The sequence below is a fragment of the Pangasianodon hypophthalmus genome, chromosome 10 (genome assembly GCF_027358585.1).
Source record: "Pangasianodon hypophthalmus isolate fPanHyp1 chromosome 10, fPanHyp1.pri, whole genome shotgun sequence".
In the NCBI taxonomy this organism is placed as follows: domain Eukaryota; kingdom Metazoa; phylum Chordata; class Actinopteri; order Siluriformes; family Pangasiidae; genus Pangasianodon; species Pangasianodon hypophthalmus.
In genome coordinates, this window is record NC_069719.1 from 27,289,720 (window position 1) to 27,308,175 (window position 18,456).

The 18,456-nt window shown below is 37.7% G+C and overlaps 1 protein-coding gene across 1 annotated transcript in view; it reads right to left on the reverse strand.

The window, feature by feature from the left end:
- sptlc2a (serine palmitoyltransferase, long chain base subunit 2a) overlaps window positions 1-14,578 on the reverse strand; it is a 31,604-nt gene extending 17,026 nt beyond the window's left edge. The window contains exons 1-6 of the mRNA XM_034308244.2: window positions 14,254-14,578; window positions 9,573-9,767; window positions 8,344-8,498; window positions 7,101-7,249; window positions 6,760-6,884; window positions 3,760-3,853 (exon numbers count right to left, since the gene is read on the reverse strand). Coding sequence (XP_034164135.1) covers window positions 3,760-3,853; window positions 6,760-6,884; window positions 7,101-7,249; window positions 8,344-8,498; window positions 9,573-9,767; window positions 14,254-14,403 — 868 coding nt within the window. The 5' untranslated portion in view covers window positions 14,404-14,578. The remainder of the gene's footprint in view (window positions 1-3,759; window positions 3,854-6,759; window positions 6,885-7,100; window positions 7,250-8,343; window positions 8,499-9,572; window positions 9,768-14,253) is intronic.
- Window positions 14,579-18,456: the final 3,878 nt, after the last annotated feature.

An 18,456-nucleotide genomic window follows, 5' to 3' on the forward strand; every position in this document is an offset into this window, starting at 1 on the left:
CCAGCAGAATACCAACACTCATTTCTTGTCCCACTCACACATGCTAGAAATATATTATAATTATCCTGAAGGCTTATATTTAGATAATTAACAGACGTTTCTTTGATCTTAGGATCACTTCCTCCTTACCATGCTCGAGTTCTTATTTAGATATACATTCCTCCTACAAGTTATATAAATATATTTTAAATATATTCCCCTATATTTCTTGCATTTAACATTAACATTTTACTAAACATGAGAGAAGACGAACAAACATTAAACATTTTATTAACTTCTTTAGCTAGACCTCTACAATCTGCACCGTCACACAAGGGATTCCTCAAGGCTCAATTCTAGGGCCACTTCTTATTTTTAATCATTTCTATACTTTTTCTGTTTATATCTTGTGTCGTTTCAGTCTTAAATCATTAACAGTGTTAAGTCTAATAGAAAGTAAGACCTGGAGGATGTTTTCCTTGAGATTAAAATTGATTTGTCTTAATAAAATGAAATCTAAAACTCTACACACTGACATCCCTTCTTGTTATGGTCATATATATCTTTTGATTCTCTTTACCAGCTCCATAGCACAAACTTTTTTCCCTCAGGAATACTGCAGAAATACAGGATTTGTTTGTCCCATTCGCCTGCTGAATTTCTCTATTTCTAGGCGCTTGTACTTCTGTAATTCTCCTCTGACTGCAATCAGCTCCAGGTCTCTTTCTTAAATTCAGAGAGGTCAAGATTCAGCTGTTCGCCCTCTCTCTCTCGAATCTCAACACTGAATCAGATGTTTACTTCCCATAAAACAATGCGTACACTTTAAAATTCTTCCTCTCACTTCCAAGGCTCTTGCGTCTTCCTGTCCCAGCCCACCCTCTTCCTCAATATCCCTCCGTTTAAACTCTGCAGCTCTGCACTGCCTTCTAACTGCATTTTAACCACAGTGCTGTTGAATTCTCAAGTCTGATTGGTCAAAAGGAATTGATTTAATTAATTGTACGGGCTTGTATGATGGATTTAAAACATGTGTAACTGTTTCTCTAAGGAGACATTTATTTAACATTTATGGAAGGAGTCTCCAGCGTCAACACTTTGTAAGAGTCAAAAGTCTTAATGACGGAGGAGTTTACGCTTTGCGGTTTCACTGTAACGTGACAAGTTGCGTCTTATTATCTTCAACAGAGATAAGAAAAAGAGAGTTTGGTGAGAGAAGAAATGTTTATAGCTGCTATAGCATAAGCGATAACAACAGGAACTGATCCACAACATAACTCTAACTATAAATGGATAAAAAATTGCACTGTGTCACTTGTTAATGAATGAAAACTTTGCAACTTAGGAATAAAACACTAACTAACTTCAGGGTGGTAAAAGTAACTCCTCTCGTTGATTATTTTCCTAAAACAGCACTACACACAGTGTTTTATTCCTTACATACTTGTAAGCAACTTGCCTTAGGTCACCTGTTTTACCAACTCTTTAGCTGCATTCTTTCACAGAGACTATTTACAGCTATTAAAGACTAATAAACGAGGCACTTTTACTGCGTCAGCGGTATGTATGGTGATCAGATGACTACCAGTCAGCCATGTTTAGTACAGAAGAGCTCCTGTTGGGTTGTTAAATATCTGTACAGCCGCAGAGAAACGCTCCCGACCTTCACATCAAATAAACACAGCAGCGTGAATCATTATCATTACAACATTACCAACTTTAGGGTCAATAAACTGACTTGTAACAAGGAGACTGCAGGGACTTCACAAACAGAAGAGGTGATGTCATTCTGCACACGGCGTATTACACATTCCCCTCAAGTTTTTCATTCATTTAGAAGCCCATTTACAATTCACTAGCGTTATTGTGCAAATTGACAGTTTAAGTGTTTCATTTAGAGTAATACGGCTAACAAATAATCATGACGGGGTGACTTTTCAGCGACAGAACCCCTATTCACGGCCTGTAACAGGAGTTTCTTCAAAGAGAGAGATGGTGTTAAGGTCAATCCCAAAAGACTCCAGCAACTTTACCTAGAAAAACGTCAACGCTAGTCTGCGAGATGGAGCCGTACTGAAATAACAAACATGGCTAAACTACAGCGTTGTGTGTTCCATCATCATTAAATTGGGTGGATGTCCTTTTGTGTACTCTGGAGCTCATCCAAGGAAACTATCCGTGGGCCGCTGTGTCAACAGCCGAGAGCTGTGAGTAAGAGGTGTGTGTGTGTGTGTGTGTGTGTGTTTGTGTGTCATACAATGCACTGAAGAAATTAATAAGTAACTAGATTGCTTTAATACATGTTAAAAGTCAGTGGAGGAAATGATTTTTGTTTTGAACTTCAGCATGTGACAATAAGCCTACGCAGAAAGCTGTCGAAATTTCATGAGCTTCATTTAGTTCTTTTTTTCACCCTTTTTTTCCTCAAACAGAAACCAAAACTTAAAACCTAAAACTTCTAGTTCATTTTCCACCAAACTGAGAGTCTGTAAAGGTCAGAGCAACCGTAAAAGAGGCTGTTTCAGCATTATGGAATGCCAGGGTGCCATTACTAAGTTAAAAATAAAACATTAATAAACATGGCTTTAAAATATTTCGAGGTTTACTCGTCTGTCTGGTTAATCAGCTGCAACATACTTACTGTTGAAACGGCTCATTGATGAACAGTATTCACATTTGGTCAAACAACAACAACAACAATCCACAAGATGATGATGAAATTGTTAAGAAGCAATATTCGCACTAAAATGTACAAAAGGTTGTACTACATATGATCAGAAAATAAAAGTGCTTCTGTTCATTAGGGCTGAGCTTAGCTGAGCAGTTTTTTTTTTTTTTTTTGCTAAGGGTTGTACGATATCATTTTTACTAGTCGACTAGTCACTGTTTCCGTAATTAAAGCAATTCGCTATTTTGAGTCAGTTTTATTAGTGCAGTTAAATGCTAATAAACAGCAGCAAACGCCACGTTAAACTGCAATTCACTTAACAACCATACACAGGCTACAAATTATACTTCAGTGCTTTTTAAGCTACACTGTTAACAACGAAAATAAAGAAATCTGCACAAATGTGCAAAATATATATATATATATTACACAGATTTAAGGCTGTATTGCTTCTTAAAATGCATTCTTGTGGATGAGCTGGCAGCTGAAATCATCGATTCTGACACTGAGCATGCGCAGCAGGGAAGCTCAGGTCCATCGACAGAGCCGTCGTTACAGCTCCATGACCAGACTTTTCCTGGATCGAGGACACAATGTCTGCAGCAGGGTCTGAGAGCTTCAACCACCACGTTCAACTACGGCCTCGGCAGCATCCGAAATCACAACGGAATTGAATGAAATGATTTTGTTTGAATTTTATTTATCTTTAACGGACAGCAGAGAGCAGACGGGAGTGGGATTTAAAAATCAGTCCGTCTACATTTCATAAAAAGTAATATCAATGTGAGAACGTTTCATGAAAGTGAAATAAAATAAAAAAAAGACATTTCCCAGCAGACAAAAAACACACAACGTTGTGTATTTTTTTTTTTTTTTTTTAGTGTTGTGTGATGAGGTACACATAACCAATCGACAACAACCAAAGCTGCTAGCCCCGCCCACCCCAAGAACCTTTAGTTCTTACTGGCGTTAAGTTTAAAACAGGTATAAAACAGGTACAACTTCAACAGTTGGTACTGAAATAATGGGAAAAGCAGTTTGTAGTTTTAATTTCTGGTATTTTTTTTCCTGGTAGTCTCTGGAAACGGAATAAAACATTTGTGTATACTCACTGTTGTGCTTGAAAACCCGGATGGTGGAGCCAGATAAACGCGCTCCTAAAACTAGAGAGGCGTGGTTCAGTTCATCGCTCAGAATCAGACACCCCTGCGTGCACACACACACACACACACACACACACACACAAAAGAAAACACAATGTCAGATAGGAGGGTCAGTGTGAATGGCTCAGGTGACACAGCAGACTGGTTTGTGTGGTACACGCAGCCTCATGGGAGCTTAAACAGACGTCATGACACTCTTTCCAAAAGTCTTAGTTTCAGTTTGCATGAAAAATCTGTGTTCATTCTCCTGATTGCACAACAATCATTCATTTTTGCAACAAGAGGAAGTAAAAGAGACGTGGTGTTCCAGCGTGTGTAAGAAAAAAAGGAAGTAGTGGAATTTCACTGATTTGCACACACACACACACACACACACACACACACACACACATCTCAAGTGTCTGCGCGTACGGCCTTGTCATTGTTAAACGTACCAGATCGCATTCATTTCAAGCATTTTGTGTTCTTTCTGAAGTTTTTTTTTTTTCCCCCTCACAAAGCAGGTCTAATGCACATTTAATAAACTTATTGTAAATAAATTCCTGCTTTCACTAGACATGAATATTCATGAGCAAATATCTAGAGTTCATAAATATTCATTAAGCTGACATAAGTACAAAATGACATGAATATGAAGATGTGGAGGAGTAAAATATTCAAGTGTGAGGCCCAGGATGATGTTTATACTACTTTCTTGAGCTTTTTTCTAGATTTGAAGTATATAACTTATCAACAGTAGATGTACTTAACTGTAGGAGTCGAGAGCCTGCGAGGAAAGGTTAGCTTATTCTGGTAAATTAGCTAGCTAATAGCATGTTCAATAAAGACAGAAGGGATTTGCACATCAGTAACAAACATTTTTTGGGAATCAACGTTGTGTAACCTGCTACTGTTCCACATCTGGCTCGGGAATATGCAAATTAATTAATCGATGTCATAAAACCCCTGACAGAAATGTCCGATGCGCACAAGATCAACTAAAAAAACAAACAAAAAAAAACAATTTTATTCACTATTTTGGAGAGTGCTGTCTTTGACATCCAAATCGTTTTTTTTTTACTTTATCGTTCACCTAATCGTTTTTCCTTTTACTTTACGTTTTGAAATAGTGTAGCGCTCAGTAGCTAATATTAGCTCTTTAAAAGCTCTGAATACAGTCTATATCTTCCTTGACTAGTTCTTCCAACGATTATGATGAAAGTTCTTTATTGTTTATCGTGCTAAGAGCAGAAAAAGCTGCAGCCTTAATTCATTAAATCAACCTTATCCTGAAAACGGAGATGTTTCTCACGTTCTAGTGATGCTACAGCGCCCCCACTGCTTACGCTGGTATTGCATCGGCAGAAATAACTGCTGAAGCTAAATAACTACAGGATGCCTGCGGCAGCCATTTTGCGTAATTAAAAGCTCTCGCTCTTTATGTGCTTATGCTACAACATCATGATTGTAGATTTCTATTAATAATTTACGATCCAATAACGTGAACATGTTGCTATATGTGGTGCGAACATCTGGGATCGTAGGAAAAGAAATCGTGAGAAAATTGCTCAGCACGTCCAGATGCAGGGCTTATGGTTGTGGTTTGTATTGGATTAAAATCATGGATCTTGTCGATCAGCACATAAATTATCGTACTGCAAATCTTTACAGAGCAAAAATAGAGGAAACTTCCCCAACGTAGCCAATTTAAGGTCATTAAAGCACCATTATCATCCCACAGTTCTGAGAACATGTCATAATTTGTGTCTCATCCATGTGAAATCACATAGTTAAGGGTTTTCACACCACATTACAGCATGTGGTGGCATGTGAGAGAGACCCGCCCAGGCAAACGCCCGTCAGGTTGATTAGCCAGTCTGAAAAGACGTAGACAGGAATGACAAGGAACGAGAGAAGTTCAGGGAGCAGTATGGAGTGAAACGAACAGCGATTTGGATATCAGTGGAAGGAAAACAGCGTGTGTGCGGAAAAAGTACTTCAACAGTAGCAAGAAGTTCAAAATAAATTGTAGCAAGAAAATAAATTCCAACATTTTAGCTAGCTTCTACACAGTTTTTAATTTTTTCTGTCTTGCAGATGTTGTTAAATTTCTCTATAATGACATGTTCCTGAGCTGTATGCTAGCTCAACATTCGGTAGCTTAACTTTATCCTCAGTTTAATCTGTCGCTTAGTGGCTGCTGGAAAGTTTTTACAATTACGTAACACTATCTCTGGTCACTGTCGAGCACAGATGAAAGCTTTTTCCTGCAGGTTCTGAGGATTTCCATTACATAAATTTTGAAGTAACCTTAAAGTTGTGCATGTAAACTTAATCACTTTGGAGTTTTGGTAGCTGGAATGTCAATCATTTGATGCTCCGTATCTGAAAACGGCTATTTACCCAGATAGAACCTCATAATATTAATTTTGCGATATATTAAAATGTACATCAGACATTAAATTTGGGATTTAAAATGAAAAATATTCCGTTAACTCATTTCTCATAAACTAAAATATAGGACTTCCTGTCACAGGGTCGCATCTCATCTAGTCACAGGTTGAATTTTTTGCTTCCGAAGCCTTGCTTGGATAAGAAACAAAATTACATTCACAGAGAAGTGGTGCTTGTCGCCATTCCTCGTACAACTCTCTATTGAAAATAACAGAATTCGGTATCTATCTGGGTAAATAGCCGTTTTCAGATACGGAGCATCAAATGATTGACATTCCAGCTACCAAAACTCCAAAGTGATTAAGTTTACATGCACAACTTTAAGGTTACTTCAAAATTTTGTTTTTTGGAAGCAGCGGAAAAGAAGCTTTAACTGTGAGAATTTATGAAAATAATGATTCAGTTAAAAAACAGATGTATAAAAAGATTCAGATTAGCTAAAAACGTGCAAATTTAAGACTTACGGAAGTCTATTAATTTGTAAAATGTGATTTAGGGCTGATGTAAACTCTGTACCTTGCCAGTCAGGGCTGGAATGTTCATGGAATTGGTTGCGAAACCCATCCCGAACGCCATGGCCGACTCCACGCCCAGGAACCTCGCTACCAGCTTCTCCATCTCCTCATGCATGTCCAGGTTACCTAAACGAAAGCACGGTGCAGTCAGCCAAGACAAACCACAAGACCACTTCCTGCAGTAGAAACACCAGCTACAGGGCGTGTGTGTGTGTGTGTGTGTGCGTGTGTTTCTGAGAACTAGCAGCCCGCAGTAGAACCTTAAAAAACAAGTCACTTCAGCGTGCTGTAATAATTCACGGTGTACAGATGAATAATGTGTTGTGCTGAACGAACACACACCCATCTCCTGCCTGGTGCTGCTCACACCGACGCCGTATTTCAGAGTGGCGTCCGCCGCCGCGTCGGCGCACGAGCCCGTGTTCTTGGCGAAGCCCAGGTAATTATACGAGCCCATGTTGATCACGTCTTTCACCACTCGGCCGGTGTAGCTGCGAGAGAAAATCCCTGTGTTATGAAGCTCAAATCCGAGCATGTAAACACACCCTGCTGCAGTTCTCAGCGCGCGTGAAGCTGAAAGCGACCTTGAGCTGGCTCTGTATTTGCTCTGTGATTTATACTGCCTCTTATCACCGAGGCTGATTTTACAGAAGCCTCAAAGGTGCAGTTTGTCAACTTTTTTTTTACTGAAATTTAACTGAAAACGTAGTTACATTCGATATGAATATTAATTTGATAACTTTTGGTAAAACTAACAATTATAAGAGTTAACACTGAATGTATGAAATATAATAACTAATATAAATATAAGCAGGCGGTCTTTAGTATCTTTAAGATTTACTGTACCTTTACAATTCATTTAGCTCGCATAACTAGACCTTAGTTTATCATTTTTATGATAAAATATCATATCACGCTCCGCTTATATACAATATGCATCAAGCTATGTAGGTAAGCAATGTTGCGATAAATTTGATTAAATTTAATTAGTAAAAAATTAAAGTCTGTCATTAAATAAACATTTTACCATAAAAAGTAAAAGAAGTTTAAAGATTCAATTCAAAATGTTATTATCCAATCAGCTGCTTCCTATTTGTAGTAGTAGTTGTAGTAGTTTGTAGTAGAAGTTGTAAAAAGAAAATTTAAATATTTTTAATTTTAATTTCATTTTTAAAATATCCACAATATTTCAATTCAATTATTTTAAATAAGTCTATACTTAAGTTAAAATTTTACAATTCTAAAAAACCACAAAATCAATATTATCATACAGTCATATTCCCCAGCCCTATTCTATACCTGTAACGATTAAATCATCATCACAATACACGAGCAAAACTACAATTCCACGTATGAACTAGTTTTCTGGCCCAGAAATTAGCCCCGCCCTCAGCTGAAACAGAGCCTCACGAGGCTTACAACACAAAGCGTACACTGATTCAAACTAAGAAGCGAGGCTGGGTGATAAAAAGAAGGTTTGTTATTGTTTTCATTGCAAGTCAAGCAGTAAAAAATAATAATAATAAAAAAAAAAAAAATCACAAATTCCTTCTTTAACTTTAAGCCAGGGGTCTGAGCTGCTCACCTGAAGGTCCAGTTGTAGTCATGTGACACTCGCTCCACCAGGTCCATCTTGTCCCCAGGCACGCTGCATATGGGCCTGTTCCAGCTGTCCCGGATCCTCATATATAAATTTCGGGTGTAGAAATTCTCAAAGTCTTGATAAAGTGGAACAAAATCCTTGAAAGTGGAGAGAAAAAAGAAATTCAGTATTTTAGAGATCTTCCTTTGATCGTTATCACCGCTCTCTGATAACGATCTGATAACTGATAACATGCAGGTCATAAATAAATACCAACAAATATTAAAATAGTGCCTTAAATTATGCTGTAAATTTGTGACAGTGCATCAGGGGGACTTTAAATTAATATTTAAAGGAGTCCAGGAGGAGATACGCCAGCTCAGGAACGCCAAGATTTAAAGTGGGCGTCGCCAACCAGAGGACCGCGGTCCAGATACGCGCCCGGAAAAGTATTCCAGAGCCGAACTGAACCGAGGACGAGATAAAATACTGTAGTAGAGATAAAAAAAACAGGCCGTAGCTCAGCGACTGCAGTTTTCAAATCATGAACCAGCTGAGCTATCCAATCACGTGCGTTTATGGAAATTATTTAGCTGAAGGCAGCTCATCGGACCAGAGACTAGCTACAGAAAAAAATTACGCAGAATTTCGGAGATCTTTCATTTTAATTTAAAGAGCAAATTAGTGAACCGGCGCCTTGTTTTCCTTCACGTCAAATTCGAAACACGTCTCATCTGTGGCGCTAGTCACGCTAGAAGCAACACAAAGCACCACTACGAAACAAAACATAACAACTTCGAATTGTCTTATTTATATTTATATAGCTATAAAAACGAAAAAAAAAAAAAAAAGAATTTACAATACACCTTCGAGTTTTCGAGTGAAAACAACAAAAAATATACTGAATACTTTAAAATTTAAGAATTATAAAAATATTCTAACTAATTATAGATATGATGGTGAGTCAAATGGAAACCATTATTTATTTATTTTTTTAAATTTTGCATAGTTTATTGCAAATGGGTGCCACAAAAGCGTATCAGGTTTAAAGGAGCAGCAGAAGGAGCGATTGAGAAAAGCAGACCTGTAGAACGTTTTCACTTTCACAACTACAAATTGAATATAACAATTTTCCATTTGACTCACCATCATGTAAAGTAATATAATAATTAGATAATAATAAATATACTTTATAACTACAGAAATACTGTTATTAGCGATATGGATTTTACCTTTTGTTCCTCTCTTTCTCTAGCGATGTGGCACTTTTCGATCTTCCACTGGCGGAGGAAGTCTCTCAGGTAGCCGAAGATGGTGAGGATGCCGTAGCCCATGTAGGTGAGCACGGCCACCAGCATCGGGGTTTCTTCAAACGACTCGATGAACGGCTTGCTGTATAAGCCTCCATTACACTCGCTCTGGTGCAGCTGTGAGTCAGAAATCAAAATGATTCACTTAGCAAAAAGATTCACTTAGCAAAGAGATTCACTTAGCAAAGAGATTCACTTAGCAAAGAGATTTGCTTAGCAAAAAATATTCATGAAGCAAAAAGTTTCAATTAGCAAAAAGATTCACTTAGCAAAAAGATTCATGTAGCAAAAAGTTTCAATTAGCAAAAAAATTTGCTTAGCAAAAAAGATTCACATAGCAAAAAAGAGTCGCTTAGCAAAAGAGTCGCGTAGCAAAAGACATTCACTTAGCAAAAAGATTCCCTTAGCAACAAAATTTGTTTACATCAATTAAACAAGACTTGGTGAATTTCATAACTACTGCAAACAAAATAATTTTAAAAACTAAGATGCAAATCGTAAGAGACGCGTCTCAGTTATGGGTCAAACGTTCTCGCAGGCGATTTCACCTTCAACTTCAGAATTAACTGACATTATTGTGAAAGTGTGAAACTTGCAGACAGGAAATAAAAATATAGAAATTTCTCTAAACTCAGCGTACTTTTAAACAAGAAAAGAAATGGCTGAAATAATATCCAATATTTAACGTCTTTAGCGATACGTTTATTACAATCTAATCCTAAAATATTATTTTCCATGATAGCTGTAGTGTGTGTGTGTTGAATATCAGGATATATTGTGATTATTAGAAATGAAAAAGTTTAGAATTAAAAGTTCCTTTCTGTTTAATACGGTTAAATCCAACCAAGTTTGTAACTCCTGCGCGCTCAGTTAGTGTTTATTTCTTTAAATCTCCGTTGGCAGATTTAGCATTTAATGCCAACACGAACGTCCTGCGCATCCAGCCATACGCTAAACTTTTGTACTTCTTTAATAGACACCAGTGTGAAACTGGACTTGAGTCATAAGCCCAAAACAATGGCACACTTTCCAGCGTTCACATGAAGCCAGTAATTTAAAACCGCACGTCTCACAGAAACACAAAAATGCATCTAGTCACGTCGCTAACGAATATACCAAAGCAGCGTGGAAAAACACGCGTACGGATCAGCCGCACTCGGACCCTGATCACTTACAAGGACAAGCACCTTGAGGACGTCGAGTACACACGAATAAACAACCTCAAACAACATGACACGATTATTAGACACGTAATTAAAATTTGAATTTCATTATTCTGAATTTTCATTATTTTGAATTTTCAAACCATGAATTTGAAAAAAAAAATTTGTGGAAAAAATCATCACAAATTCATTTATATCTATAAATCACAGCTAAATTAGAATTAATGGCACTAAAATGTTTTATTTAAATACAAAAAATCTGAATTATGACCAGGCGATATGCTTTTTGTGGATATCATGATATCTTTTAGCTGCATTTTTAAATTAGTTTTTAAAAATTTAACTACATCTGACTAGAAGCAGCTGATTCGCTGTTCAAATTTTTGAAATTGTGAAATGTTAATGTAATTTTCTTTAACAGATATCCGTTTTTTTAAAACTCATTTTCAATAATAGATTTTTTACAAACAAAAATTTTATTTTTCCCCTATAAAACACCTCAAATCTGAATTTGAACGCCACTAATTTGAATTTATATCATAAATTTCAGCTCAAATTTCAATTTCGTGGTTGGCAAACGAGCTAAAGTCTAAAATCTGGACCTGATTTACACACTGAAAGACGTGCGAGCGAACGTTTGTAATTCAAAACAAAGCAATCGATTTCTAAAGCATTCAGACTTTATATGAATTCACGTTTTAATATTTGCTTTGAGAATGAAATCTGAACAACTGTTCAGTCGTATACACTTCAGCATGAACTTTCGGTTTCAGATGTCACGGGCCTGTTGCTCTTTTTGAAACCACAATAAAACTTTCATTTCAGATTCAATTCTTTCTTTTAATTCAAATGTGATGGATTTAAGAATTTCTAACTCCACAGACGCAATCCGACACAATGACGATTCCTCAGACGATGTGAAATAATGAACCACAAATTTGTGGTTTTTTGGTCATTTGTACCAAAGAAACTGTAAAGTCACGCTGAAATCAGAGAGCCTTCAGATCACTTTACAGTCTCAGCAGTAACCAAACGAACTCCAAGTTATACACAACTCTAACCGCCCCAAAGCTTCAGCGGCACGCTTTCATCTAATTTAATTCACTTCAGTCAACAAATCACACGCTCACAGTTAAACGATCTACATTATATGCGTTATGCACTCGTTTTTATCACTGTACGCTACTACTGGGACAATTCCTCCAGTTAAATTTTAAACTTCCATATTGCACAAGTTTTTTTTTTAATTCAGTACTGTACTGTGGTCCTGTTCAGTTAGTGTGCACTGTCCTGTGTATTTACTGTTTTGAGTATTTATTAACTTGTACATTCAGTGTCCTGTGTATTAATTGTCCAGAGTATTTGTTCTTCAGTGTAAACACTGTCCTGAGTACTTACTGTCCCGAGCGTTTACTGTCCCGAGCACTTACTGTCCCGAGTACTTACCGTCCCGAGTACTTACCGTCCCGAGCGTTTACTGTCCCGAGCGTTTAGTGTCCCGAGTGTTTGTTCTTCAGTGTAAACACTGTCCCGAGTGTTTACTGTCCCGAGTGTTTACTGTCCCGAGTGTTTACTGTCCCGAGTGTTTACTGTCCCGAGTGTTTGTTCTTCAGTGTAAGCACTGTCCCGAGTGTTTACTGTCCCGAGTGTTTACTGTCCCGAGTGTTTACTGTCCCGAGTGTTTACTGTCCCGAGTGTTTACTGTCCCGAGTGTTTACTGTCCCGAGTGTTTGTTCTTCAGTGTAAGCACTGTCCCGAGTGTTTACTGTCCCGAGTGTTTGTTCTTCAGTGTAAACACTGTCCCGAGTGTTTACTGTCCCGAGTGTTTACTGTCCCGAGTGTTTACTGTCCAGAGTGTTTACATGTCCAGAGTGTTTACATGTCCAGAGTGTTTACATGTCCAGAGTGTTTGTTCTTCAGTGTAAACACTGTCCCGAGTGTTTACTGTCCCGAGTGTTTGTTCTTCAGTGTAAACACTGTCCCGAGTGTTTACTGTCCCGAGTGTTTACTGTCCCGAGTGTTTACTGTCCCGAGTGTTTACTGTCCCGAGTGTTTGTTCTTCAGTGTAAACACTGTCCCGAGTGTTTACTGTCCCGAGTGTTTACTGTCCCGAGTGTTTACATGTCCAGAGTGTTTACATGTCCAGAGTGTTTACATGTCCAGAGTGTTTGTTCTTCAGTGTAAACACTGTCCCGAGTGTTTACTGTCCCGAGTGTTTACTGTCCCGAGTGTTTACTGTCCCGAGTGTTTACTGTCCCGAGTGTTTGTTCTTCGGTGTAAACACTGTCCTGAGAATTTACTGTCCACAGTATTCATTTCCCAGAGTATTTATCACGCAGAGTATTCATCATTCTGTGTGTTTTGTTTGTCCAGAGTATTTATTGTCCTAAGTGTTTGTCATCTAGCGTATCTATTGCCTATAATGTTTATTGTCCCCAGTATTTATCACGCAGAGTATTTATCATCCAGAGTATTAATCACCCAGATTAATTACTGTCCCAAGTATTTATTGTCCCAAGTATTTATCACCTATAATATTTATAATCAAGGGTATTTATCGTCCAGAGTATTTATTGTCTAGATTATTTATAATCCAGAGTATGTATTGTTTAGATTATTTATCATCCAGAGTATTTATCGTCCAGAGTATTTATCATCCAGAGTACTTATTTATTATTTATAATCTGGAGTATTTATCGTCCAGAGTATTTATTGTCCTAATTATTGTCCTGGGTGTTACATTTATTTCCGCATGTTATTTTTGTCACGTGATTTATTTATTTATCACATTATTCACATGATGTCATTATTCACATGATCTTTACTTGAGGTCCCTTGTGTAATCTCCGGATAGAAATCTGGAGAAATGAACTTTCTCGTATTACTTCCACAGCCAGATGTGAAACGGGTGTGTGTTTTCTCTCAGGGCTACTGCACTGTGTATCCGAGTTATACAGAGGAATAACAATAACACTCAACACGACTGAAATACATCAGTGAGTTAACAAATCTGGGAATGAGGAACTCTGATCTGATCCCGGTACTCAGTATCGGATCGGTACACCCCTTAGACAGACATGTTAATACACCTTCTCAGTGTTGGGTGTAAACAATTAGTAGTTTCTGATCTTTGTGATCAGGGGATTATTTGGAAAGATGTGCTGAGAGCTACAGCTTGATGAAGATGTGTGATGATGATGATGATGATGATGATGAAGATCCCAGAGGGAATAACTCCAGGACTCCAGGGCTCCAGGACTGGGTTGGAGCTGAACTTTCTGATCTGAGATCAGCTCTGAGTCAGGTATGAAGTGTGAAGTGTTCAATCACACAGCTTCTGAGTGTTACAGGTTATGTGAGTATTACAGGTGTGAGCACTCGAGGTGAGGTGAGGTGTAGAGAGTGTATACAGGGTTATGTAGAGGTCATAGGCTGCTCACCTTGTCGTCATGTTTGGGAAAGGACCTGTGCTTTTCCTGGTGACAGTGCTGATCCTTCAGCGCGCTGCTTCTTCCCGCTCTCACGCCGCTCACCGCCCGGTGCTGACACACATCCCCGTTCGCCTCCTTGTTCACCGCGCTCTCGGTCATACTTCCCTACAAAGACGTGTAAGGACACATCAATAAAGGGCGAAGAATTAATATTAAGCGAACCCTACAAGGAAATGAGGACACTCTCTCCCTGCAAACACCCTCGGAAACCCACTAGCACGAAGGAGGAACCTGAAATTCCAGCCTCCGCATACCGGAAGTCGACGCCTATGGTAACCAGAAGGACTAGCCAATCACAGACGCAGTTTTGGCGCGATGGGCGTGGCTAGTGTGTCAAATTCCACGGGGCCGCCTGAGCAAACAGGGCGGGGTTTAAGTAGGCGCGTGATGAACGAGAGTAACCTCCAGACGACCAATGAGAAGCGCTTCCTGAATGTGACGTAGCCGCAGCTCGTGCTGCCCTAGCGGTTCGAGGTGGTACTGCAAGAAAAGGTTGTCATGGAAACGTCAGTTAACAGGAAGTAGCTAATATAATTTAATATTATATAAAAACAGACAAACGGATGAATGTCATTAAATATCAGAATAAATTCTGCGTTTTTTGTAATATAAAAAATAAAAATGTATACATCATTTATAAAATTTATAGTATATAGATTTAACTAATATAAATTTAATTATTTTTGCAGGCGCGGTTGTCATGGAAACGTCAGGTTACAGGAAGTAGAAGTAAAATATTTGTAAAAAATGATTTTTTTTCTCTCTCTTAATATTCATTAAAAAGTAAAGTGGGACATTTACCTGCATTTTTGCAGTTAAAAAGAAGTAAAAATATTAAAACTATTTTTTTCTCCCTCGTTATTCAACACTGTAAAAAATATATATTTTAAATATAATAAAAAAAAATTAAATATTAAAAATATAAGATTTTCTTCTTAGTATGAAAAAATGAGAAACAGGAAACTATAAATCTAACTGTATTTTTGCAAGTGAGATTGTCATGGAATTTATAAAAAAAAAAATTACAGGAAAATATAAAAAAACTCAATATTTAACATTACTGAAGATAATAATGACATATTTCTGTTATTTCTTAGTATGAAAAAAAAGACTAGAGGGAGGCTGTATTGTCATGAAAATTCTGTGTCATTGATTTAATTAAAGCCACTTATAAATTATGATTATAATTATAAAATGAAATGCATTGATGCAGAATTATATAAAAAAAAATGAAATGAAAAAAAAAAAACCAAACAAACAAACAAAGTTTTGGCCCCCAGGCCTCTGCAGTCTAGCGCTAATTCTGAGTTTAAGGAAACATAAAGAAAAATCTGCATGTTAATCTGTGTATTCGTGTAATTGTCCTGATTCTGCTTGTTAAGACAATTTATGTCAAAAGAAAAGAAATTGTTCATGTGGAACTGCACAGAAAAGCACGAGGTAATTAGTTTGTAGTCGAGGCCTGCAGGCTGAAATGAGCTCTGAGAACCTGATGGTGGCTCTCGAACATCATAATCCATACTGCTGCCTTATCAGACAGTCTGTGTGTGTGTGTGTTGTGCTTTTTTACATCTTGTGTTTGCTTTGGTGAGGCCTGCTAAACCCCTGAAACAAAACGCACAATCCACAATCCACAATCGAGGCCCAGTGCATGGACGTGTCTCTCAATTAGCCGCCCAGCCCCACAGCACATCCATCCCACGAGGCTGTGCTCTGTTTTTAACATAATGGCTTCATTGTCAGTGGGAACTCGGTGGGGAAAGGCTCAGGACGAGAAAGTAAAGCGCTCTCCTGCTGCCAAGACGAGATAAGACAGCACTTAAGTTTTATTAAATGATGGCTGCCATTATTTTTATACTTGCACACTAAATAGTTTCTATTCCAGGCAGCCGTCCTGCTGAAAAGACATTAACCACATGCATAAGGATGAAATTTAAAACGGTGATTTTTTTAGTGTGTGTGCGTGTGTGTGGGTGTGTTGGAGGATTCATTTATATACGACTCTCATGACTGTAAAATGGTTTAAATTATTTTATTAAATTATACACACAAACACACATAAGGCCAGTGCTCAATTTGGTGTTTAATGTTTCATGGAAAGTTCACATAAGGGTCATTTTACACTTCCTTTAACCCTGTTGTCATTAGAGTAAAACATGAATAGTGAAAACTAGGATAAGAAGATTAAAGAAAAACTCAAATTTTCACCCCCATGAAAGATACTGGTGTGAAATGTTTTTAAAAAAGTGAAATATATATATATCAAATCTACAGTCATGAAATTACAGTCAAGACAATCGGATCTTGAATCATATTTCAATTTGGACGCATTCGCTGATTAAATTTCCATAAATGATGAAACTGCACGTGCTGCTTTAGGAAGAAATCAGCAGCTTTGCATTGTAATAATTTAAACCACCATATATATATATATATATATATATATATATATATATATATATATATATATATATATATATATATATATATTATATGCAGGTTTCAAACCAAAACTAAAAAGTTAAAAAGTTTTGCATGAGAGGCATTGCATTTTTCACACCATAACCAACCAACCAAATAAACAGATAAACAAATGAATAAAATGGCTTTAGGAAGAAATGCTTCTCAGTTTTTTTTAACAATTAATTGCAAAGCACCTCCACAGTGGTTTTGTGTCAGTGGTTTTGTATCTCAGACATTCCTCCATTAATTGAAAAAAAAAACCCAAATCGTGTTCATCTTCATGGCTCCTGTCTGCCCGAGCTGCTGTGTGGCTCTTTACAGACAGAACCAGAAGAAAAGGAAATGAGGTGCTGCTGGCATTCTCTCTCTCTCCTCCTCTTCCTGTGCAGTGACTCTTCACACTGATCCCAGACTCGGACTCGGACTCAGAGCCGGAGCCGGATTCGGGATTAGAGGAGCGTTTGGGTGGAATGTCACTCAGGGAGATTGGTGTCAGAGCTGATAACAGCAGCAAAGTGATCGCAGTCTGAGATCTCAGCATGTAATTACACAAGCTCTCAGCCACAGCGCATCTGCAGCAGGGAGATAAGAATAACGGAGGAGAGGAGGAGGAGGAGGAGGAGAGGAGGAGGAGGAGGAGGAGAGAAACAGAGCATCCTCTGCTTTTTCTCTCATCAGAAAAGGCGAGGGAGGAAGAGGAGAGGAGGAAAGGAGGAGGGAGGGATTTCTGTACTGATGTTCTCTCCTTCTTCCTCTCTTCTTTTTTTTCTCTCTCTCTCTCTTTCTCTCTCTCACTTTATTTTTGTCTGTCTGTCTCTCTGGTTGAGAATTGTGTTTATTTTTTACATAAGCATGCTGAGAGAGCTGATACACACACTGTAAAAATAAATAAATAAATATATTAATAAATAAATACAAAAATCAATTAATAAATTAATTAATAAATAAAATAAAATTAATTCAAAATTAATAAAACTAAAAAATAATGATAGAATGCACAAGGATAAAATAAAAGGTCAAGTAAAATTCTAAGTACAGTAAATACATAAAAATTGAATAATTAAATTAAAATAAAATAGAACTATAAATATCAAAACAGAGGAGGTACTTTCAACGAAATGGCAGTTTTAAAATAAAAGATTAAAAAAGTGCACAGTGCTTGACTTCTTCCTCCAAAGTGGTTTTGCGTTCCACAGTTCTGAAGCGTGGTTCTGAATTTCTACACCACACACACACACACACACACTCACACACACACACACTCACACACACGCTCACGTCCCTGCCTCACTTTTATTCAGCATAATGGAGAACGTGATTCAGGTGTTAATGGCATCTCAATGCACAAATCAGTTCATCACAATGCACAAATCATTTCCACTCGAGCATCACACTCATGATTGTAGTGCTTGTAGTGTGAGCCATGTCTGTCCCTTCACAGCCCCGGCCTTCACGTTTTGCTGAACTCTTAAATTGGACATGGGTGTAGCTGTTGTAGCAACTGATGAGGTATGACACACCACCGCTTTAGTCCTCATCCTCCTCTTCACATGCAAGATCCTCCATTTCAGACCCTTATTAAAGCCATTACAACAGTCTCTTAAAAGAACAGCCCACCCTGAATCATGTGCATATTGATCCATCCTACATTACCCATAATGCTGTTTGACTACCTGCTGATAGTGGTGC